The sequence below is a fragment of the Cetorhinus maximus genome, chromosome 3 (genome assembly GCF_964194155.1).
Source record: "Cetorhinus maximus chromosome 3, sCetMax3.hap1.1, whole genome shotgun sequence".
NCBI classification, from domain to species: domain Eukaryota; kingdom Metazoa; phylum Chordata; class Chondrichthyes; order Lamniformes; family Cetorhinidae; genus Cetorhinus; species Cetorhinus maximus.
The window spans coordinates 17,635,775-17,660,440 of record NC_135881.1 but is presented as its reverse complement, the minus strand read 5'-3'; the positions used below and the strand labels follow the sequence as shown (position 1 = coordinate 17,660,440).

General features: G+C 41.3%; 1 protein-coding gene across 2 annotated transcripts in view; it reads left to right on the top strand.

Moving 5' to 3' along the window:
- Window positions 1–23,586, top strand: part of gorasp1b (golgi reassembly stacking protein 1b) — a 34,160-nt gene extending 10,574 nt beyond the window's left edge. For both annotated transcript variants that reach the window (XM_078536807.1, XM_078536811.1), the window contains exons 3-9: window positions 2,355–2,558; window positions 4,131–4,217; window positions 6,350–6,480; window positions 15,195–15,330; window positions 17,987–18,116; window positions 19,425–19,586; window positions 20,275–23,586. In XM_078536807.1, the coding sequence (XP_078392933.1) occupies window positions 2,355–2,558; window positions 4,131–4,217; window positions 6,350–6,480; window positions 15,195–15,330; window positions 17,987–18,116; window positions 19,425–19,586; window positions 20,275–20,546 (1,122 nt within the window). In that variant the 3' untranslated portion in view covers window positions 20,547–23,586. The remainder of the gene's footprint in view (window positions 1–2,354; window positions 2,559–4,130; window positions 4,218–6,349; window positions 6,481–15,194; window positions 15,331–17,986; window positions 18,117–19,424; window positions 19,587–20,274) is intronic.
- The last annotated feature ends 1,080 nt before the right edge of the window (window positions 23,587–24,666 follow it).

Here is a 24,666-nt window from a genome sequence, read left to right as displayed (position 1 = left end):
GGTAACACCAGACTTTGTGGTAGTACTCGAGCTGTGGTCTAACCGGAGCTCAGTAGAGTTTGATCATGACCTGCTCTTTCTTGCGTTCTGTTTCAGTTATATTGTTCAGTATTCTGTTGGCTTCATTGTTTGCAGCTCTGTGTTGGGTTGGACACTTTTGAGCGCCGAACCTACTAAGTCTTCTAGGAATTTTTCAACTTCATCCTTGGCTCTGTCAGCATTATTCATGCAGTGTATGTGCCCATTGGATGTGAGGCTAGGTGGAGAGATGGTCATGAACTGAAGAGGAATCAGGGCTCAGTAGGTATCCTAAGAATTGCCTAAACATTCAGACTTGAGAGGAAGAAGAGCTTTTTTTTTTCTCTCTCTCCAAAGCAATGGCTGTCTGTTCCCATTACAGATGTTGCCAGAGCTCCTTTATAGCTTTAGTATTCTAAGATTGTATTTAAAATTTCCACCACTTATGGTTTCCTTTTGAAGGGAGATGATCCTGATGCAGACCAGTTATGATTTGGAGCCACACTTTTACCCTTTATTGCGGGGGGGGGGGATGTAAAAATACATGGTATCGGGAAAACCCTCACGAGCATTTAGGAACATTTGGCCCCTCAATCCCATTCTGTCATTCAATATGCTCATGATTGATCTGTGACCTAACTCCACCTACCTGCCTTTTCCCCATATCCTTTAATATATTTGGTTTAAAAAAAAATCTATCAACCTCCATTTTAAAATTAACAATTGATCTAGCAGTAAGTGCTGTTTGCCAAGCAGAGTGCCAAACCTCTACCACCCTTTGAATGTGGAAGAGCCTCCGAAAGGTCTGGCTTTGTCTCCGAGACTGTTGATTGTACAGTAATTGGGTGTTTAATTGTATTCCGGTGGTGGACATTCATTGGGGATTCACCTGTGCTCACATATATAGGAGCAGGCTGAAATTATGGTTGTTGGGTTGGAGGTGTACGATATGCAGTGTTTGTATCTGTAAATATAAGCTTGTAATTGTATAGAGAATAGGCTCCAACTTATCCTTCACTGCCTGGCTACCTAAGTTGTGACATAGACTTCCCAACCAGTGGAAATAGCTTCTCTATCAGTACCAATAATATCTTGAAAACTTTGGTCAAACCACTCCGCAATCTTCTAATTTCCAGGAAATACAGCCCTAGTTTATAAAATCTCCTCTTGTAATTTAGTCCTTGGAATCCATTCTAATAAATCTCAATTGCACTCCTTTCGAGGCCATTATATCTATCCTAAGGTATGGTGCACAGAACTGTACTGCTTTATTGCAAGATGGGGTGGAGTATAAAAGTAGCGAAGTCTTGCTACAACTGTACAGGGTATTGATAAGACCGCATCTAGAGTATTGTGTACAGTTTCGGTCTCCTTACTTAAAGAGGGGTATACATACATTGGAAGCAGTTCAGAAAAGGTTCACTAGTCTGATTTCTGGAATGAAGGGGTTGCCTTATGAGGAAAGGTTGGACCTATATTCCCTGGAGTGTAGAAGAATGAGAGGCAACTTTATTGAAACATATAAGATTCTGAGGGGGCTTGACAGAGTAAATGCTGAGAGGATCTTTCCCTTCGTAGGGGTATCTAGAACTAGGGGGAGGAGAAATGTCTTCCCTGATGATCATTAATATTTGGAATTCTTTTCCCAAGGGAGCAGTTCATTGAATATATTCAATATATATATGGTCATTGAATATATTCAAGACAAATTTTTGATTCACAAGGGAGTCAAGAGTTACGCGGTGGTTGGCAGGAAAATGGAGTTAAAAGTCGCAATCAGATCAGTCACAATCTTATTGAATGGCAGAGCAGGCTCAAGGGGCCAAATGGCCTACTCCTATTTCTTAGACCTTAGGATCCAAGTGTAGTTTAACCAGGCCTTGTATATCTGTAGCATGACTTTGACCCCCTTTTATTTGAAAACTCTAGATAGAATAGAAAAACAGAAAGTGCTGGAAAAACTCAGCTGGTCTGGCAGCACCTGTAGAGAGAGAAACAGAGTGTTAATGTTTCGGGTCCAATATGAATATTTTTCTTCAGAACTGGAGTTCCAAAAAAGAGTCATATAGGGCGCATAACGTTAACTCTGTTTCACTCCACAGATGCTCCCAGACTTGCTGAGTTTTTCTAGCGCTTCCTGTTTTTATTTCAGATCTCCAACGTCCACAATATTTTGCTTTTATTCCTCTAGATAAAAGGCCAGCATTCCATTAGCCTTTTTTATTTATGTTATCAGTCCATCTGCAGTTTCCTGAAGAAACCCAATTCAACTTTGCAAATAATTAACTAAAAAGTGTTTTTTTAAAAAAAAAATAATAATAATTTTCATTTTCCAGAACAAGGATAATGACACTTTTAAGGACCTGCTGATTGTCAATGTGGAGAAGCCAGTGAAGCTGGAAGTGTACAACATGAAAGCTGCAAGGGTCCGGGAGGTGGAAGTTGTCCCCAATAACATGTGGGGTGGACAGGGCCTGTTAGGAGCTAGTGTTCGCTTCTGCAGCTTTGAAGGTGCGCATGAACACATCTGGCACGTGCTGGTGAGTACACATGAAAACAAACCCTACCCCAATTATCTGTTTAAATGGAACTTAGTAGTGCCTTAGAGCAAAAACAAGGACTAAATTGTTATAACCATGCAGATTTTTCAAACTTCTTAATAGGGAATGATTATTTGAGCATCAGCTATTCCAGTGCTCTCCTGACTGGACTCCCTTCTTCCACTTCAATGTGAGCTCGCTGAACTACAGTAGGTCCCATATAATAAAAACAGAAACTGCTAGAAAAACTTAGCAGATCTGGCAGCATCTGTGGAGAGAGAAACAGAGTTAAACATTTCGAGCCCAATATGACTCTTCTTCAGAACTGCTTTTATTTCAGCTTTTTTAGCATCTGCAATGTTTTGCTTTTATTACAGCAACTCCCAGGCTGGCAACACCTCTAATTCAAAATTCTGGAACTTGTGTTCAAATCCTTCCATGGCCTCACCCTCTCCCTATCCCTGGAACAACTTCCAGCCCTAAAATGCACCAAGTACTCTGCATTCCTCCAATTCTGACCTCTTAGAACCATAGAAAAGTGACAGTGCAGAAAGAGGCCATTCAGCCCATTGTGTCTGTGCTGGCCAAAAAGAGAAAAAATAAACTTTTCTTTCTTCTCATTTTAATCCCACTTTCCACCTGGTCCATAGCCTGGCAGGTTACAGCACTTCAGATGCAGATCCAGGTACCTTTTAAATGAATTGAGCATTTCAGCATCAACCACCAATTTAGGCAATAAATTCCAGACGCTCACCACCCTCTGGGTGAAAAAGTTTTTCCTCATGTCCCCTCTAATCCTTCTACCAATCACCTTAAATCTGTGCCCCCTGGGAATTGACCCCTCAGCTACAGGAAACGAGCCTTTCCTGTCAACTCTACCTAGGCCCCTCGTAGTTTTGTGCGCCTCAATTAGGTCACCCCTTAGCCTCCTCTGTTCTAAGGGAAACAACCCTAGCCTATCCAATCTCTTCTCATGGCTGCAATAAAAACCTGGAATTAAAAGTCTGATGACAACCATGAAACCATTACCGATTGTTGTAAAAACCCATCTGGTTCACTAATGCCCTTTAAGAAGAAAATTTGAGGCTGATTGGGGCTAATGCGAATATAACGTGACATGAATTATACGTCAAGTAGATACAAATGCGTAACTTTTGGGGCCAGGAAAAGGATCGTATTATATGCCAGGTTGATTTATGTGCCGCGATGTACAGTAGTAGTGGCAGGGGATTAATGTTTCCCTTTATGACAGTATTGGAGGTTGAATCTTTGATTGTATTAATCAGCAATGTACTACAAAGACAGGATTTACAAAAAGGAGCAAAAATGTGACTGAGTATCACACACTGGTGCTGCATGTGGGCTTTAAAGCAGCGTTCACAGTTTAATGTTTCTTTGTTTTACTGATTTGTGTTTATATCCTCGTTCTGTGAAAATATAATTAATTCTGCTTTCCTTTTTTTACTTGGTGCTGCTCTGTGTGTTACCTTTAGTTAAAGGATGTCACACTGCCAGCAAACAGAAGGTCAACAACCCTCTCCACCCTCACTTATTTTTCTTCTTGCCCAACAGGATGTTGAACTAAATTCTCCGGCAGCCCTGGCAGGTCTCAGGCCACAAACCGATTACATTATAGGCGCAGATCAAGTGCTGCAAGAGGTAACAAACTCTCAGGGTACGTTTATGCCATTGTCTGAGGCTGGTAGCTGTGGTTCAGCTCCCAGCCAGACAAGTAAATAACATTTCTTGGCTTATGTCTGAATTCAAAATTTTTAAACCGTGCTGCTGGACAGATCTGCCTATGCCCTGGACGGAAGTGTGCACAGAGTGCTCTCCCAACACAGCCGATGGAGTACTCCCAAAGTGAAGGGAAATGCGGCAGCCAATTTGTGCACAGCAAGATCCCACCACTACAATAAGCTGAATCACTAGACCGTCTGTTTGCAATGCTAGTTGAAGGATGAACATTTTACTGGAAACTGGGAGAACTCCCCTGCTGCTCTTTGAAATAGCGCCATGGAATAATTTATGTCAACCTGAGAGGGCAGACAGGGCCTCGGTTTAATGCGGCGAGAGAGCCCCATGCTCAAGTCTCCGGAGTGGAACTTGAATCCACAGCATTCTGAATCAGAAGTGAGTGCGTAACCAACACATCTGATGCTTGAATCAAAAATGACCCGGGATGGGTGGAGAGTTTCCAACAGATCCCTTGAGCGAGCTCCAAACTAGGCTGGATTCTTATCAGCTGTAATTTTATGAGGCTGCCACCAGACAATATCCCTCTACTTCATCTCTGGGTTAAGTTGGGCCCCTGACTAACACTGAAATGAAAACAAATACGCCAAAGATAGTGACATGGTGTGTACAATAGATCTAACTGGGGGAGTTGGAACTCAGGCTCCATTCCTTAGTATTGAGCTGCTATTTATAAAGCCCAGGGTCCTCATGTGCCTTTTTAACTATTTTCTCAACTTGCCTTCAGTGATTTGTGTGCATATACTCCCAGCTTCCTCTGCTCCTGCACCAACTATAGAATTGTATCCTTTATTTTATATTGTCTTCACTTGTTCTTCCTACCAAAATATATCACTTCACACTTCTCTACATTAAATTTCATCTGCCATGTGTCCGGCCATTCTGTCCTCTTGAAGTCACTATCCTCCTCTCAGTTCACAGTACTTCCAAGTTTTTCTTGTCATCAGCAAATGTTGAAACTGTGACGAGGAAAGTTTTTCTGGGGTTTGGTGGGATGCAGGGGTGGTTGTCGTCGTGTTGATCTTGGGTTATTATAGGTAAGTCATGTTTGCTTTGAAATTGCCTTTGCTGATGTTGAGGGATTAATGCTTAACGTGTTCACGCACATTTCTTTGTGCACTATTCTAGTGCCGACGTTAACCCATTCATGATGTCACAATACAAAATGTATCAAATGTTTGCTACTATCGCCAGCTGAAATTTCTGAGCTACTGAAGGGCCAGAGTAGAAAGAATTCACCCTAGTCACGTGGCATTTGTGGTCCTGGAAACCTGATTCCACCTCAGAGGCTGTTTTCTGCAAGTTAGATTCTGAGACACTGGGAACCTAGAGCCGCGTATTAGCTGACTTGTTTAAAAGGCACCTGACTGTAAGCAGCTGAGAATTTGTTATTTAGCAGTTTACAGATTTGAAGTGCTTAACGCCTAGTTGCCAAGCCTGACTGACTTCGGAGTTGAAGACAAGAGCAGCTGGGTTGGAAGGGAGCAGCAGCTCTTTTTTGCCGGCCACTGACTCCTGTAGTAATTCCTGTGGCTGTAGGAATGCAGAACCCCACAGACCTCGAAGATACCTGCTCCAGGAGTCCTTTCTATGAACGCAAGTACCTGAACTGTTGAGTTATTCGCTGGGTCAGAAATCTGGAGCTCCATCCCTAATAGCACCGTGGGAATACCTTCACCACTTGGAATGCTAAGGTTCAAAGAGGTGGCTCACTACCACTTTCCCGATGGCAACTGGGGGATGGACAATAAATGCCAGCCTTGCTAGTGATGCTCTCATTCTCTGAACGAATAAATAAAACACATTCATTCCTCAGCACTCCACAGTTTTGCACCAGGGGGCAGCACATCTATCCAACTGAGTTCCCAAAAGAATTCATCTGTCTTTTTATGAATTGATCTGTGTGCGGGAAAACAAAAAATGATGGTTGAATCTCACCTGCATCAGCTTTTGATCAGTGTTTTTGTGTGAAAGAAATGATAGGAAGAAGTGGGAAACTTTTTCTAAAAAAAAAAAATCTGTTTTCCCTTAACTAGACTGAAGATTTTTTCAATCTGATTGAGGCCTTTGAAGGAAAGCCGCTGAAACTGATGATTTATAACAGTGAGACGGATACCATCAGGGAAGTCATGGTTACGCCCAATGGGGCCTGGGGAGGAGAGGGAAGGTATGTACTGGTTGACTATTATCTATAAGCAGTTGCATTATGTTAAAGCACATTACCTTGAGAATGTATCTACCCCTGTTGTTCGCTGTCAGCAACTGGAACTTTTGAGCAATCTATTAATATGATCATGAGAAATAGGAGCCAGGAGTAGACCATTTGAGCTATCAAGCCTACTCTACAATTCAGTAAGATTATGGCTGATCTGATCGTGGCCTGAACCCCACTTTCCTGCCTGCCACCCCCATAACTCCCTTGTCAGTCAAAAATCTGTCTAACTCAGTCTTCAGTATATTCAATGACCCAGCCTCCTCTGCTCTCCTGTGGAAGAGAATTCTCAGAGAGCAATCCTCAGAGAAGAAATTCCTCCTTATTTCCACCTTAAATGGGAAACCCCTTATTTTTAAACTGTGCCCCCTAGTTCTAGATTCTCTCACAAGAGGTACCATCTACTCTGTCAATCCCCTTCAGAATCTTGTGTGTTTTCAGCAAGACCATCTCTCATTCTTTTAAACTCCAATGAGCATAGGCCCAACCTGCTAAACCTTTCCTCATAAGACAACCTTTTCATTGCAGGAATTAACCTTCCGAACCTTCTCTGAACTGCTTCCAATGCAAGTATATTCGTGCCTGTATGAGTGCAGTTCAAACAACACTCGAGAAGCTTGACACCATCCTGTTCTGCCAAAGGGGTCAACCTCAGATTTTCCCACATTATACTCCATCTGCCAAATTTTTGCCCACTCACTTAACCAATCTATACCCCTTTGCAGACTCTTTGTATTCTCCTCACGACTTGCTTTCCTACATATCTATCTATCAGAAAATTTGACTACAATACAGTCAGTCCCTTTAAGTCACTAATATAGACCATAAATAGTTGAGGCCTCAGCACCGATCCAGGGGTCACCCCACGCGTTTGTTTGCCAACCCGAAAATGACCCAATCGTCCTGACTTTCTGTTTCCTGTTAGTTAACCAGTCCTATATCCATGCTAATATATCATACCCAACACCATGAACTCATTATCTTCTGCAGTAACCTTTTATGTGGCACCATACTGAATGCCTTTTTGACATCCAAACACACCCCTACATCTACTGGTACCCCTATATCCACTCTACTTGTGTTACATCCTCAAAAAACTTTAATAAATTTGTCAAACACAAAATTTCCCTTTCACAAAACTATGTTGACTCTGCCCAATTGATTTATGATTTTCTATATGTCCTACTGCTAACTCCTTACTAATGTATTCTAACATTTTTCCAATGACAAATGTTTGACTAACTGGCCTAGTTTTCGACTTTTTGTCTCCCTCCTTTCTTGAATAGTGGTGTTACAATAGCGGCTTCCAATCTGCTGGGACCTTTGCAGAATCTAGGGAATTTTGGAAGATTGCAACCAATGCATCCACTATCTCTGCAGCAACTTCTTTTAAGACTGGAATGCAGGTCATCATGTCCAGGGGACGTCAGCCTTTAGTCCCATTAGTTTTCCTAGTACCTTTTCTCCAGTGATCATGATTGTTTTAAGCCCCTCTCTCCCTTTTGTCCCCTGCTTTTCTGCTATTCCTGGGATGTTTTTTGTGTTTCCTACTGTGAAGACAGATGCAAAATACTTGTTCGAAGTTGATGCCATTTCCTTATTTCCCATTAATTCCCCTCTAAGGGGCCAATGCTCACTGTTGCTACTGTTTCCCTTTTTATATACTTGTAGAAGCTTTTACTGTCTGTTTTTATATTTCCTGCGAGTTTTACCTCGTACTCAAATTTCTCCTTTTTTTTTAGTCATCCTTTGCTGGTTTCTAGAAATTTTTCCAATCTTCTGGAGTACCACTAATATATGCAGCATTGTACATCTTTTCTTTCAATTTGATACCATCTTTAACTTGCTTAGTTGGCCACTGATGGTGCACCCTTTTAGTCTTTCCTTCTCAATAGAATATATTTTCGTTGAGAGTTATGAAATATCTCCTTAAACACCTGCCACTGCTTCTCTGCTGCCTCATCTTTTAACCTATTTTCCCAGCCCACTTTAGCCGTATTCATCTTCATACCCTTGTAATTTCCTTTATTTAAGTTTAAGGTACTAATTTCTCACCCTCAAATTGATTGTGTAATTCTATCATGTTGTGACCCTCTTACCTCGAGCATCCTTTACTATGAGATCATTAATTAATCCTGCCTCATTACTCATTGCCAGGCCTAAAATAGCCTGTACTCTGCTGGTTCCAGAACGTATTGTTCTAACAAGCTATCTTGAACTCATCAGCTCATCTTCCAGGCTACCTTTGCCAATTTGATTCGCCCAATCTATATGAAGCTAAAAATCTATGATTACTTCAATACCTTTCTTACCAGCCCCCATTATTTATTTCTATTTGTGCTATCAATTCATCCATTTTGTCACGAATGCTGCGTGCATTCAGATAAAGAGCCCTTAATTCTGTCTTTTTACCATTTTTCCCTATTTTGACCCTATTTGCTGGTTCGACCTTATGTTTGTCACAGTCTGGATGTCATCGCCCGCATCTTTACCTTGCACTATTGCCTTGTCCTTTCTCTCTAACTTTCCAAATCTCCCCTTGTGAATCTTCCCACTTCTTCCCTGTCACGTGCCCCCCCACCATTTAGTTTAATGCCCTTTGTACAACCCTAGTTATACAACTCATTAAGTCACTGATCCCAGTGCAGTTCAGGTGAAGGCCCTCCCAGCTTCCTCTCTTCCCCCAATACTGGTGCAAGTGTCCCATAATAAAACAAGCATTTCTCCCACACCAATCTTGGAGTCACACATTCAAGTCTCTGATCTTAATTACCCTGTGCCAATTTGCTTGGCTCAGGTAGTAATCCAGAGATTATTACCTTAGTGGCTCTGCTTTTAATTTAGTTCCATACTCCCTCAGCAGAACCTGTTTCTTAGTCCTAATGTGTCATTGGTACCCACGTGGACCCTTCTCCCACTCCCAAGTTTCTCTAACCCTGACACTGGACAGGCAACACAGCTTTTGGGGCTCTCTCTTTTGGCTGCAGGGAACAGTGTCTATCTCCTCCCTAACTATACTGTCCCCCTACTACATCTACATTTCTTTTTGCTTCCCCCACTTGAATGGCCCCCTGCAGCATGGTGCCATGGTCAGTTTGTTCATCTTCCCTGCAGTTCCTGCTCTCGTCCACACAAGCTGCAAGAACCTCAAACCCCTTGGCCAGTTGCAAGGGCTGAGGCTCCTCCTTTGCTATCTTTTGGATCCTTATACCTGCTTTTACAGTCTCACCCACCTGCTGCTGACCATGGACCAACTTTGAAGTACCTAGCCTAAGAAATTAAGGATAGTATTAGATCCAAAGAGGAGCCATATAAAGTTGCTAGAAAAATTAGCAAGCCTGAGGATTGGGAGCAGTTTAGAATTCAGCAAAGGATAACCAAGAGATTGATTAAGAGGGGGAAAATGGAGTATGAGAGTAAACTTGTAAGGAACGTAAAAGAGGACGGTAAAAGCTTCTATAAGTATGTAAGGAGAAAAAGATTGGTGAAGACAAATGTAGGTAGCTTACAGTCTGAAACGGGAGAATTTATAATGGAGAACGAGGAATTGGCAGTGCAATTAAACAACTACTTCTAGTTCTGCCTTCGTGGAGAAAGACATAAATAACTTCCCAGAAATACTAGGGAACCAAAGATCTAGTGAGAAGGAGGAATTGAACGAAATTAGTATTACTGAAAAAGCCGTGCTGGAGGAATTAATAGGACTGAAAGCTGATAAATCCCCAGGGCCTGATAACTTACATCCCAGGATCCTTAAGGAGGTGGCCATGGGAATAGTGGATGCTTTGATTGTCATCTTCCAAAATTCTGTAGATTCTGGTACAGTCCCAGCAGATTGGAGGATAGAAAATGTAACCCCACTATTTAAAAATGGAGTGAGGGAGAAAACAGGGAATTACAGACTGGTTAGCCTGGTACCAGTAGTAGGGAAAATGCTGGAGTCTGTTATAAAGCATATGATAACAGGACACTTAGAAAATATCAACTGGATTAGACAAAGTCAACATGGATTTATGAAAGGGAAATCATGTTTGACAAACCTACTGGAGCTTTTTGAGGACATTACTAGCAGAATAGATAAGGGGGAACCAGTGGATGTGGTGTATTTGGATTTTCAGAAAGGCTTTGATAAAGTCCCATATAAGAGGTTAGTGTGCAAAATTAAAGCACATGGGATTGTGGGTAATATATTGGCATGATTGAGAATTGTTTAGCAGACAGGAAACGGAGAAGGTGTAAATGGGTCTTTTTCATAGTGGCATGCGGTAACTAGTGGAGTACCTCAGGGACCAGTGCCTGGGCCCCAGCTATTCACAATATATATCAATGATTTGGATAAGGGAACCAAATGTAATATTTCCAAGTTTCCTGACGACACAAAACTAGGTGGGAATGTGAGTGGTGAGGAGAATGTTAAGAGGCTTCAAGGCGATTTAGACAAGTTGAATGAGTGGGAAAATACATGGCAGCTGCAATAACGTGCATGAGTGTGAAGTTACCACTTTGGTAGGAAAAACTGAATGGCAGAATGTTATTTAAATGTTGATAGATTGAGAAATGTTAATGTACAAAGGGACCTGGATGTCCTTGTACACCAATCGTTGAAAGCAAGCAAGCAAGCAGTTAGGAAGACAAATGGTATGTTGGCCTTCATTGTGAGAGGACTTGAGTACAGGAGCAAGGATGTCTTACTGCAACTGTACAGGGCCTTGGTGAGACCACACCTGGAGTATTGTGTGCAGTTTTGGTCTGTTTACCTAAGAAAGGATATACTTGTCATAGAAGGGGCGCAGCGAAGGTTCACCAGACTGACTCCTGGGGTGGCAGGATTGTCATATGAGGAGAGATTCAGCCAACTAGGCCTGTATTCACTGGAGTTTAGAAGAATGAGAGGAGAACTCATTGAAACGTATACAATTCTGACAGGGCTGGACAGGCTGGATGCAGGGATGATATTTCCTCTGGCTGGGGGGGTTTAGAACAAGGGGTCACAATCTCAGGATGTGGGGTAGGCCATTTAGGACTGAGATGAGGAGAAACTTCTTCACTCAGAGGATGATGAACCTGTGGAATTCTCTACCACAGAAGGCTATGGAGGCCAAGTCGCTGAATATATTTAAGAAGGAAATAGAAGGGGCATGGGGAGAGAGTGGGAGTATGGCGTTGAGATAGAGGATCAGCCATGATCATATTGAAGGTGGAGCAGGCTCGAAGGGCCAAATGACCCACTCCTGGTTCTGTTTTCTATGTTTCTAAGAGATGAGTCTGCTTCCTGGAACATAGTGCCCAGGTAACTTTCCCTGTCTCTGATGCACTGCAGTCTCTGAAGCTCGGATTCCAGCTCATCAACTCTTGAGCTGAAGTTCCTCGAGCTGCAGACGCTTACTGCAGATGTGATTGCCATGGATCCCACAGGTTCCACCAGCTCCCACGTGCTACCGCTGCAACACATCACGTGCCTTGCCATATTTGGTTTGTATTTAACTAATTAGGTTTCAAGTTTAGAATATCATTCAATGATTATCCCTAGTTATAGTAAACAGTTATGCAAAACATTTAATGTGATACTTATACCTCTCCAGCACCAGTTTAAACTACTTCTATCCAGTTTAGGGGAGGAAAAAAAAGCTAAAACTCACCAATTAACTTCCTGTACACCACCTTATTGCCTCTGGGCTTCAGCTTTCAGATCTTGCTGTCCCTGACTCCTCCTCTTGGACCAGAGCAGCACCTCCTCCTCACGGCACCAAATTCCCACAATTATCAAATTCGTGGATTTAAGCACTTGGTCTCGCTGCATTCAGTCTCCACTGCCACCTTTGGCATATGCAAAACCATATTTATATTTATATTATCTCACATTCCAGTGAGATGAGTCAGCCACTGCTGGCTAAGTAACCAATTCTAACTAGTTATATAATGAAATACCCTGCAGGTGCCTCTAGGTAGGGACCTTGTTTATCACTAGCCAAAACTGAAAAAGAAACTACAATTTACTGTTACAGTTAAATTAAATGCAAACTTGAATAGATTTTAAAAAGTGATCAACCCTTAAAAGCTCTTACTTATCAAATCCCAGATTTAAGCACTCGGTTTCACTGCAGTCAGTGTCCAATTGCACCTCTGTGCGGCTCACCAGAATGACCAGAAAGGTTTGCCTCTTTTCCTCCTGCCTACCCCTCTGAATTTTCTGGTTGCTGCTCTAAACCTCCTTGCCATACTTACTGCGCAGGTAGGCCAAAGAGGCAGATCTAGCCTTCGTTTTGGTTATCTGAACCCTCCCGATGTGTATTTTTTTATCCAAGAAAGCTTCCAGCGACCATGTATTAGAGGCAGATCGACTCTCTGCAATCATGTTAATTTTGCTGCTTCAGCTATCATCTTTTGTCCCCTGACGACGGATCACAGAGCTGATACATTAACTCTGTCTCTCCACAGATGCTGCCAGACCTGCTAGTGTTCCAGCACTCTGTTTATAGGTCACTTTTTTTCTCATGTATTAGTGATGGCGTAAGCCACAATTTCAACAAAAAGAGGGACAAGCGGACATTTGCTCAGATCCAAGAAGCCTCTGGCTCTCGCGTCCTTCTATACCCATGAGAACCCACCTTGTGATTCACTCTTCTTTCTTAGCCACGCTCTCAATTCAAAAAATTTCATGATCTATTTAACTTCATTTTCTCCAGTTAAATTGAATTTTGAACACCTTGCACACCATCAGTTGCACACCATCAGTTGCACGACTACACTCCTAAAACAGTTGTGACCACCACCATACCTGTAACCAGAACATTTTAATAATGGAGCAGTGCAAATGAATGTTCATGAATCAGTCAAAATGCTGGAAACACTCAGCCGTCAGGCTGCATCTCTGGAGAGTGAAAGGGAGGGTTAACTTTTCAAAGGATTTTCATGTTCAGGGACACAATCAAAAGATCTGCCTAGAGCAGGTGTCTGCTGCTGTCTGAAAGCAAAAATAAGAGAAAAACCGAACCATGCAAAGAGAAAGAAACAAAATGACAAGAGTTTCCAGTCTAAAATTGTTGAACTCAATGTGGAGTCCGGAAGGCTATAAAGTGCCTAATTGACAAACGAGGTGCTGTATCTCTTGTTCCAAGTTTGTTTAGGCTCTCTGCCTCCATTGAACAACCCAAGCTATTTACCATTGCCACCCTGGTGTGGGGCTTAAATTGTTGACCTGACTGGAGACAACAGTGCAAACACTGGGTTGCAGCTGTCACAGGGTGGGTGAGAGAAAATGGCTAGTTCCTGATCTCTCCCCCCCCCGCCCCCAGTTTATCCTTTGTATGCACAAGTGGGAAGCCAGGTGAACAGTATTGAACCTTGAAATAAAAGCAAAATATTGCAGATGCTGGACATCTGAAATAAAAACAAAGTACTGAAAACACTCAGATCTGGCAGCATTTGTGGAGAGAGAAACAGAGTTAACATTTCAAGTCCAATATGATTCTCCTTCAGAACTTTGTAGCACTCCCTGTTTTTATTTCAGTTTTGAACCTTGGTCTGATGAGTTCCATGGTTGGAGAGTGCACTGACCTTCGCTGTCTGAGTAACCTCTTGTGGACAGAGGTCATGTAGGTGAGGTACTTGCAGAACTGATGCAACAAGAGTTGGTATCCTAGAGATTGAGAAAAATGGGAGATGAGCCAGAAGGTTCTTTTTGATGCAAACTGTATCCCATGTAGCTGATCAACTATCCTATTGCCAATTATACCAACAAGTGAGGTACTTGTAATTGATTGGATTTGTCAAGTGCTTTTTTGATGAAGATAGAACCTCTTTAGAATGAATATTCACTGCCATCAGTCAATGAGTTAGAGACGAGGAATGTTCACTCTCGTTAGTCAATGAGTTAGAGACGAGGAATGTTCACTCTCGTTAGTCAATGAGTTAGAGACGAGGAATGTTCACTCTCGTTAGTCAATGAGTTAGAGACGAGGAATGTTCACTCTCGTTAGTCAATGAGTTAGAGACGAGGAATGTTCACTCTCGTTAGTCAATGAGTTAGAGACGAGGAATGTTCACTCTCGTTAGTCAATGAGTTAGAGACGAGGAATGTTCACTCTCGTTACTCAATGAGTTAGAGACGAGGAATGTTCACTCTCGTTAGTCAATGAGTTAGAGATGAATATTTACTCCTGTCAGTTAACGAGTTAGAGATAAGGATATTATACGCTGCCATCAGTCAATGAGTTAGAGATGAGGAATATTCATTACCACCAGTCAATGGGTTAGAGACAAGGAATGTTCACTACCATTAGTCAGTGAGTTAGAGACGAGGTAAGATGTGTGGTTTTAATTTAGTTTTCAAACCTGAGACCAAAACTACAGCAAAACAGCAGGATTATTTCTCCCATAATATGCAGTGAGTGGAGGATAATTATATTGTTTGTGAAATCAAATCAACCCCAGTCACTTCCAGCAGTGTGTTCCAGATGTGATTGACGGAGGATTTACCCTACCATCTCCATTCTGGCTGGTACTTGTGGGGTCACTATATGTAGCCTCTTTTTTTAATATGTGTCCTTGGGATGTGAGCATCTCTGGCAAGGCCATCATGTATTGCCCATCCCTAATTGCCCTTGAGAATATATAAATGCTAATTTAAGCAACCTTCCACTGTTCACCTTAATGTTTCTCCTTTTCAGCTTAGGTTGCGGCATTGGCTATGGCTATTTGCACAGAATCCCCTCCCGTCCTGTCGTACCGAAGAAAAGCGTTGAGATTCCAGCACCGCCTGTGGCAAGCACCCCACCTCAGAATCCAGAAAAGGGATACATGGAGGTGGGTAACCACTGGCTCCAAAAGCGCACTGACCCCAACCTTAACACAACCCTACCTAATTAACACATCTACCTGTCAATTCTTAGTCATTTACCATCAAAATATTTCGCCATGCTATTTCAGATGTTTTTTTTTACACTTCTGATGTGCTGAAGGGAGATTCAGTTTTGCCCCTTGTTATCTTCTGCTCATCCTTGATGATGGGAGACTAAGGCTTTGAACTGCATATCCCTTCACTGCCGCTCTGCTCCCTGCATTCATAGTGTGTATATGATGTAAGAAATTACTAGTGTACACGAAGTTAATGTTTCCCAATCAATGTTCTATCTTTTTGGGAAAAAAATGACTCTGCATTTCCCTCTTAACTTTGAGGGGACATGAACCTTGGCTCTTCATTGCCTTTTAAATTCCTTGCAGTACTTGTTTATAAGCAGCTGGGGGAGTCAGAGGCTTGACAATGACAAATGTTGACGGTGAATTATATACATGATCCAGATACACCATTTTAAAAACTTATCCATTTAACAGACACGCACTGTACATCTTTACCAGATTCACAATTATGTGAAGCATAGAAACTCATCAGAAACGCATTTGTGTCAATTTGTTCAGCTTCTTAGATCCATATTGGTATAATTTTACCAGATGCAGATAATCTAACACTTGTAAACTAGATGCGTTGTGTATGCATTTGTAAACCAGGAAAATTACTATATATTGCAATGTTACTTCTTGTCCATCCTCTCCCTGTGCTACTCTGTTGATGGGTTATGTTTTCACAGGAACCAGTTCATTGTATCATTGAATAGTACAGCAGAGAAAGACCATTCAGCCCATTATGCATGTGCCACCTCTTTCGAAGAGCAATCTAGTTAGTTTCTGGCTCTTTTCCCATATCCCTGCAATTTTTTATCCTTCAGGTAGTTATCTAATTTCCTTTTGAAAGCTATAACAGAAGCTGTTGCCACCACCCTGTAATTTTAAGTTCTAGCCACTCATTCATTGCCTACAAAAGTTTTTCCTCATGTTGCCTCTTTTGCCAGTCGCCTTAAATCTGTGGCCCCTGGTTATTGACCCTTCAGCCATTGGAAACAGTTTTTTTTTTAATTTACTCTAGCTTAAACCTTTTGTAATTTTTTAATGCCACTAGCAAATTTCCTTTTCTGAGAACAAACTCTGCTTCTCTCATTTGGCCACGTAACTGAAGTCCCCCATCCCTGGAACCATTCTAGTAAATCCCTTATGCACCCTCTCCAAAGCCTTTACCCCCTTTTTCAAAGCGTGGTGCCCAGAGCTGGACGCACTACTCCAGCTGGGGCAGAACTAGTGTAACATAGATTTGGCATAAACTTTTGTACTCTATGCCTCTGTTTAGAGAGTCCAGGATCCCATATGCTATATTAAGTGCTATATTAACCTGCCTGCCAATTACAAAGACTTGCGCACAAATGCCCCTCTCTTCTTGCACCCTCTTTAAAAATTATACAATTCAGCGTATAGTCTTTCTTCATTCCGCCTACCAAAATGTATCACCTCGTACTTCTATGCATTAAATTTCATTTTCCCGCATGTCTGCCCATTCCATCAGCCTGTCTTTGTTACCTTGAATATTGATATCTGCCTTACTGTTTACTAATTTCATGTCATCTGCAAATGCTGAAATTGTGCCCTGTGCCTGCAAGTCCGAGTCATTAATGTATGTCAATAACAGCTATTCACCACAACTCTCTGATTTCATTCCTTAACCAATTTTATATCCATGCTGCTAATGTTTTCTTTATCCCACGGGGTTCAGTTCTGCTATAAACCTATTAAATGATAATTTATCAAATGCTGCTTAAGTCCATACACACAACAGAAACTGCACTGCCATCATCCACTCTCTCGGCAATTCATCAAAAGTCTTAAAACAAGTTAGTCAAAAACAATTTAACTCTTAAACCCGTGTTGGCTCTCCTGTTCTCTAGCACTTTCCCAATTCACCATTACTTGTGTGTGAGTTCCGTTAGAGAGTGTTCACAGGCTATTGAACCAGATTAGAGAGCCCGGTATCACCACCTCTTTATGTTGTCCCAACACAATGTCTCACAGGCACATTTTTCAGCAGGGGCTCACCAGAGAGCAACTGCTCCCTCCCCACCCCAGCCCAATATTACTGAGACCAGTTGTTGCATCCATTCCAGCATTCAACTGATATCAGTTAATGAGGCACAGATCAATCATCAATACATGAGACCTTCTGGTCTTTGTAGCTTCAGTTATATGTGACTTCACTAACTGGCAATAAAAGCAAACATTCAGTGGGCCAGGCAGCACCTGTGCAGAGAGAAATAGTTTTAATGAACTGAGTCATTAAAAAGCGCAATATATATGGTTACTTTAAATCAGATGCTTTCTTTACTGTTGAATTTGGCTACATTACCAGATCAATCAATGAACCCGATCCAGGTAAAGTATATTTTTACTATAGTCCAAAATTGTCTCGTTTTCAATTTGTTTTTTTCTCTTTTTAAAAAAAAAAGTCATCAGGATTATTGTAGCAACTTTGAAAAATGATTCATTTGAAGTGTCTGCAAGTGTGCCTGCTGAAGGTAGCGCATCCTACTAAATACAGGTTGAGATCATGATAGAACATATCTTTGTGCTTATTCACTAGGCACCATTAGTAGCTCCCAGCTCACCAACTGACAGAATGAGTGATAGTCCAGGACTCGAACAGGAACTGACCAACCTAACAATGGAAAGCTCGCTTCTCCCTCCTCCCATACGGCGTGTCATGGACCCAGGTACTGGACATTTTAAAATAGTTTTTTTTCTACTTGCAGTATCTGAAACTGAAGAAACGACTGTCTGATCAGCCATTAAAGTTCTTTCCACTGATACTTAGTGTTGTAACAAAATGGGTTCATATTTGACAAACAGCTGGTCATGCTGGAGTTGAACACTTCCACGAGGGTCACTGTAAGGGCAGTTTTGAGGTTGTGCATGCTTGTTTGCCTGAGGGCAGGGTCAATTGAGACTTTAAAAAGGGAATTGGATCATTATCTGAAAAGGAAAAAAAATTGCAAGGCCACAAGGGAAAGGCAGATGAGTGGCACTAGGTTACTTGCTCGTTCAGAGGGCCAGCACAGACATGATGGGCCAAGTAGCCACCTTGTGCTTTAATCATTCTATGCTCCTATAAATGTTCATGGATGTCTGGGCATGATGGGGTGATAAACGTATTAAGTCTGAAGTTGAGCCTGTTCGGGTCCAATACTATCCTGTATTCTTAATGTGCTGTGTGCCATTTTTAAAAAAAATAACTAATCTGGCTTTACCAATTTAGGAAAAGCAGCACAGCACATTGGGAATGTAAGATTCACCTCTGTGATTTCCCTAGTGGTGTGTTTCATGCAGTGACTGACTGGGATTGGGCCAGATGGAAATTTTCAAATGTTGAACCATCATTAAGATTCTGCAGATAATTTTTTATAGATTACTAAAATCAAACTGCAATGCGCTATACAGAATAAAGCCCTGATTTCATCTTGAATGTTTTTTCAAGCCATCATGAATACGTTCCACGAAAATGAAGCCAAGTTCTTTTTGAATTCCATGGTGTTTTTGAGGCGTTGTAATTAAGGGAATGGAAACACTGTGGGGTGAGACTATCTCATAGATGTGACCCTGGTCCTTCATTGGGCCAAAGCCCAAACTCCTGCTGACTCAGCTCAGTTACAGTGCACAGTGTACGTTACTACAATGCGGTTTTAGTATAATGGCCTAAGCTCTTAGGGAGGCAGAGTGAAGACTGCATTCTGGTCAAACATCATCTCCACTGCTCTGCAATTCTTAGCTTGGAATGGAGAGAATGATGAGAATCTACAAGTTAGTCCACCTAGCTGTAAGTAATTGTGCATATCACTGCTACACATTTCAGCACTCATTTTTGTAGAGGCTTGTTTCAAGATATAGAAAAGCTTTTGAATAAAATTTAAAAGGCTTTCAATTCAAACAAGGTTGAGTAGCTGCAGTCATGTAGCGCTGTATAGGGTTCCCAGCAGGTGCAGATAAGGATCATGATTTAATTTGCCTTTTGTATTCTTAAACAGGTTTTCCACCTGGATCCACAGACATTCCGGAAGCCCATGACTTGTCGAGTGTATTGAATGTAGCCGTGTCCTCATCATCCTCACCCATCTTTAACATAATAACGGAGAGAAACACTGGAACAGATGGGACTCTCACCCGTGAAGAACTTGATCCCTACTTTGGTAAGTGTAGCCAGCAGTCAACTTTTTTTTTTTGCCTCCCTTGACTTCCCTCCCCTCCTCCTTGGACTGTGCTTCCGCGGGCACCAGCTGCCCTACGGTGTCTCATCCAGGTGGCAGTTCTTCATGTGTGGGTGCGGGCAGCCAATATTGCAGGCTTTTCACCCACAGTGTTATCACAGACAAACTTGGTCCTGCCCTGACCGCTTCCCAACACAAGTCAGGAAAGCGATCGAGCATTTTTTTTGTTTTAAATTGCTATATGTATTATTTGCTTCAAAATTTTTAAAACAGCAATCAAAATTCAGTTCTGAATTTTAAGTGAACCGTTTTACTTTGTAGTTGTAGTGGCAGACTATGATGTGCTGAGTTTATAAAATATATTTTTTGTTTTTGTTTCCTAAACTATATCTTAAGTCCGGTAGACATGAGATGCCAGTCATGGTATCGAGCAGAACAATTCAAATGCCACAAACTTACTGCTCCCCAGCTCTTCAATCTAGCTGTCTTTCAAATTGTATTAGGTTTCCAGCAGTTATTATTTAAAAGCAACAGATGAGTAGCTAATGCTTTTTCAACAAACCTAATGCAGGGAAGATGAAGAATTCAGTGCAGAACATTAATTCCACCTGTCAGAAGAAATTTGTGTGACTGACTTAATATGTGTGTGTGCCTTTTTCTTTTTAACTAGACCGGGCTAGCGCAGCTGTGTCCGAGGATTTAGATTCTGTCAGTGCTGCACCTCATACCGCTCCACCAACAGATCAAGGCCTGGATCGGGATTGCTCCTCAGCCTCTGACTTGACTGCCCCATCGCTTCCCGCCTCCACTGAAACGCCGCCAGATGCGCACGTGGATATTGACTACGCGGAGTCTTTGCCGGAAGATCTCAAAGAGTGCCCACCTCAAGATGAAAACAACCTCCATGATTTCTCTGTGATTGAAGATGAAGCAAAGGGTTGAAGAGGCCACAGAGACAGTGGGCAGCAGCGAGCGAGACACTGAAAGTCTCACCCGAGTTTACTTTTAGTCTATCTGAGTACATGATAACTGCCTTTTGAAATACAAGCAGTCGTATGTTGAGGCTATTTTCTTTGCTGCTTGTCCAAAGGCAACATTATGCTATTCTATAGCTTCTGTCACATTACGGGGTGCCCATTATTGACTATTGCACTCCATGGTGCAAGAATAAGGAAGTATTTAAGTGCTAGTTATTTCACATTCAAATCAGCTGGCTGCTAAACTAAAGTTCTGATGATAGGCCTACCTTTTCCTAAAAATATAATAACCTTGTTTAGCAATTCTTGAAAAGTAAAGAATAAGTACAGCCTGATTTTCAAGAAGAGGGTGGTGGGAAGTTTCAAATTGCTGGTGTTGGGAAAGATATAACGTTGTAATTAGATTCCAGCTACATTATATTTAAGCATCTTTTTGGGTTCATTTTTCTCAGTGTATAACACTACTGTGCCAGTAAAAGATTAGCACTTGTCAGATTCCTGAGTAGAATGGAGCTTTGCAATCAAATTACATGGCTTCATCTGAACCCTCTGATCATATTAAGTCAGTCGTTTTTATTCTCCCTCATCACAAAGTAACTGCGCATGCTTTCACTTCACTATTGTGTTGCCTAGATTGAAATATTCTCAGTGATTCTTAATGGCAACTAGAGATGGACGGTAAATTCTGGCCTTGTCAATGGTGCTCACATCCCGTTAACGAATATAAAATAAGTTACTGTTTAATGAAAATGGACTGGAATTGCAGAGTGAGACGATGGGAAAGCAATTGTACGTGCATGCAGGTAGGGACTTGAAGCCTGCAAAGTTTAGGATAGCATTAGTTACCAGTTTTCATCTACAGTCTGGGGGTTGTGTTCTTTCTTTCTTAATTAATGAATCAGTATCTTAGTCTTGCAACTTTTCCCCCCCATCCGGGTTGTTGTGGGGCATTAGGAACCTTTAAAAGCTCAGATGTGCTGTGTAGAAAATCATCATCCATAAGCAACAATAGTTACCTTTACTTCCTGGTAACGTTTTTCTGTATTTTCCTCCCTACTTCTGAAGGTGCTGACTCTTAGTGGGGTACGGTTCCCCATGGGACTAGTCAGTCTTCATGCAAGTGTCAGTAGGCTATATGACCTTGTCGGGAATGGTAAGTCCAGCCCAGTTCTCTGTTCACCTGATGTCCTCATGCATGTACTTTCAAACATGATCCACTGAATCATCAAAGCAGGAGTTTCTTTCATATATCATGCCACTCATTTTGCTGCGTTCCGGTCCACTTAAGCCAAAGACTAAAAAGCCAGCTGCCTCTTTTGCAGGCAACGATTGATAGGTATCAATTGTTTGACTAGCATAAAGATAAATAATATATGTAGATGACATTAATTTTGTTTTTTCAGAGTTAATATTGTACAGCTGAACACTATAAACATGCCTTGTGTAGATGAAACATTAAGTTATAACACTGCTTCCCAGGAGCATAGCATTGCACAAAGGCATCAGCTTATACAATAATTTAGTGTGCTGCCTGGTACTGTCCCAGTTAATGAAGGGTTTCAAGGGTTTTTATTGCTTTTCCTTGTAATGCACAAGGTAATGAATGATTGAAAATGTAATAATGAGGGTGATGCTACATGTAGGGGTAATAATTACTAGTTGTGGCTTTGGGATACTATTGGGGGCTAATGTTTTAATCAGTGTGATGCTTACTTTTCTGTTTGCACAGTTTCTATGGAATGATTCCTTTTAAGTGGGAATTTTTTCCTCCTTAATCTCTATTTGTCATTGGACCTTGTTGATCTATTTGACACTGAAGTTATGGACACTGATTAAATGATAGCCCTTAGATAGGGCAGTGGGGATTTTTAATAAAAGTCATGTTTACATGTTGGTGGAATAATTTAAATACTGTTGTGCATTAAGTGCATCATGAACAAGCTACACACCTACTGTCAGAACAGATGTGCAGTCAAAATGAAATCGCATGACAGAGCTTTAAGGATATATTTTGTATCTTTCAAAGATGCTGAGACAACTTGTGCTTACTTTCTAGAGACTGTATTTAGTCCTTCAAATCAAGACTGTTCCTTGCCAGTTTTACCGCTTACCACATTTGCATAGGTCCCCCTGTTACCTTGTGTTTAGTTGTGCCTCTCTATTGAGTACACAACTAAATGTGCTTACTGGCTTTTCACATGGGCTTGGTGAAAGGTCATTGACAAGTTGCATAATTAATTATGCAGCTTAATTTTAAAAAGGAAAAATTGCCAATGCTGGAAACTCAGAAGGTGCTTGATCAGCACGGTTACACCCAAAAGGTATTGACCATCATCCTCTTTGAGGTGTTCAATGCCTGTTTTCTAACATTTCAAAGGTATTAACAGATGTTACTTTTATATCAAATAACTTTTTTTTTAAAAAGGCACAAAATGCATATTTCTTAAAAATGCTCTTCAGTTGTGTATTTCCCAATTATCTGCTTAAATTTGAATTTTAGTCTTGACATTGCACGTACAGGTGAACTGTGCTGGAGTCCTAGGTCATTACTGTTTACTGTTGAGAAGAATTTTGTCAGGGCCTGTACCTGCAATGTCTTACTAAGTTACAGCTTTCCACGTTTTGAGATGGAAAATTTAGATTATAGCTGTCTGGCCCTTCTAACAAATAGTGCCACTGACTGACAACCACCCAGCTGTATAAAGCACTTTTAATGGTGTGAAAAGCTGCTGGACTAGATTTATTATCCTATAGACTTAAGGTCTAGTCCAGTTTCCACATCTTTGTACTTTCATATGGATAGATGCTTTTCATACATAATCATACATAAATGTAATTTTGATGATGCTACAGGTGAAGCTTCTGAAAAGTTGAATGTTGACAAAGGAAATCTGTATTTTGGCCAAAAAAAAATTATAAGCTCGTATGTGGGAAGATGGGCCAGTGAATGGTGCGTGTAAAGTTTTTTTTCTGAAAACATTAAAGTATTTCATTTGGATGCCTCACTTTTAATCATTTTAGTTTGGGTTCAGGCATTACTTCACTGACCTCTTCGCAGAGGTTGTTCTGAGAGACGGGTCTTTCAGGCTTGAGATATTCAGGCAGCTGAGTTGACACTGTTGCTTGTCTTTGTGGAAAGCAGATGAACACCAAGCTCTACAATAATGAATATCCATGCTCGTGCATAAATAATGGATCTTGAGCGTTTGAGGCAGAGATCATTATGTCTTTTCACAGAGAAGTAAATTTGAAGTCGGGGCCAGTACAGGGCAATGGGTTTCATGTTTTTCTAATGAAGAGTGGACACTTAACTGATGGTTTCATCCTTTGCTCTGAATTTCTGTAGTTCTACATGAATAGAACATTGGGCAAGAAATAAACTATTTAATTAGTAATATAAAATGTGCTCGGGAGTTTTGTGAAAAGGAATTTGGTGATTAAAATTTAATGCTACCTGATCTACATGTAACATTTGGAACAGCCATGTTCACTACACTGCATTAATTGAGTGCAATTTAGATTCTGTAAACTACGCTAAAGTATGCATTTGACTTTTTCAAACTGTGAACCAACCTTCCTTCATCATCACTGGATCAAAATCCTGGAACTCCCTAACAGCACTGTAGGTATTACCTACACCACAGGGAACACAACGGTTCAAGGAGGCAGGCCACTACAGCTTTCTTAAAGACAATAAGGAATGGACAATAAATGCTGGCTTAGCCAGCAAGACCTCATCCCACGATCACATTTTTAAAAAGTTGGCCAGATCATTGGATGGGGAGACAAAGATGCAGAGTTGGGAGTTGGGGTCCGTGGCTGCATACTCAGCGGTTGCTAATTGCAGAGTATTTTTTTATTCATTCATGGGATTTGGGCATCGCTGGCTATTACCCATCCCTAATTGCCTTTGTTTAGAGGGCATTTAAGGGTCAACCACATTGCTGTGGGTCTGGAGTCACATGTAGGCCAGACCAGGTAAGGACAGCAGATTTCCCAAAGAACATGAGTGAACCAGATGGCTTTTTATGACAATCACTTGTATGTACTGTTCACTATTGTCAATAAACTCCCAAGAATGTCTT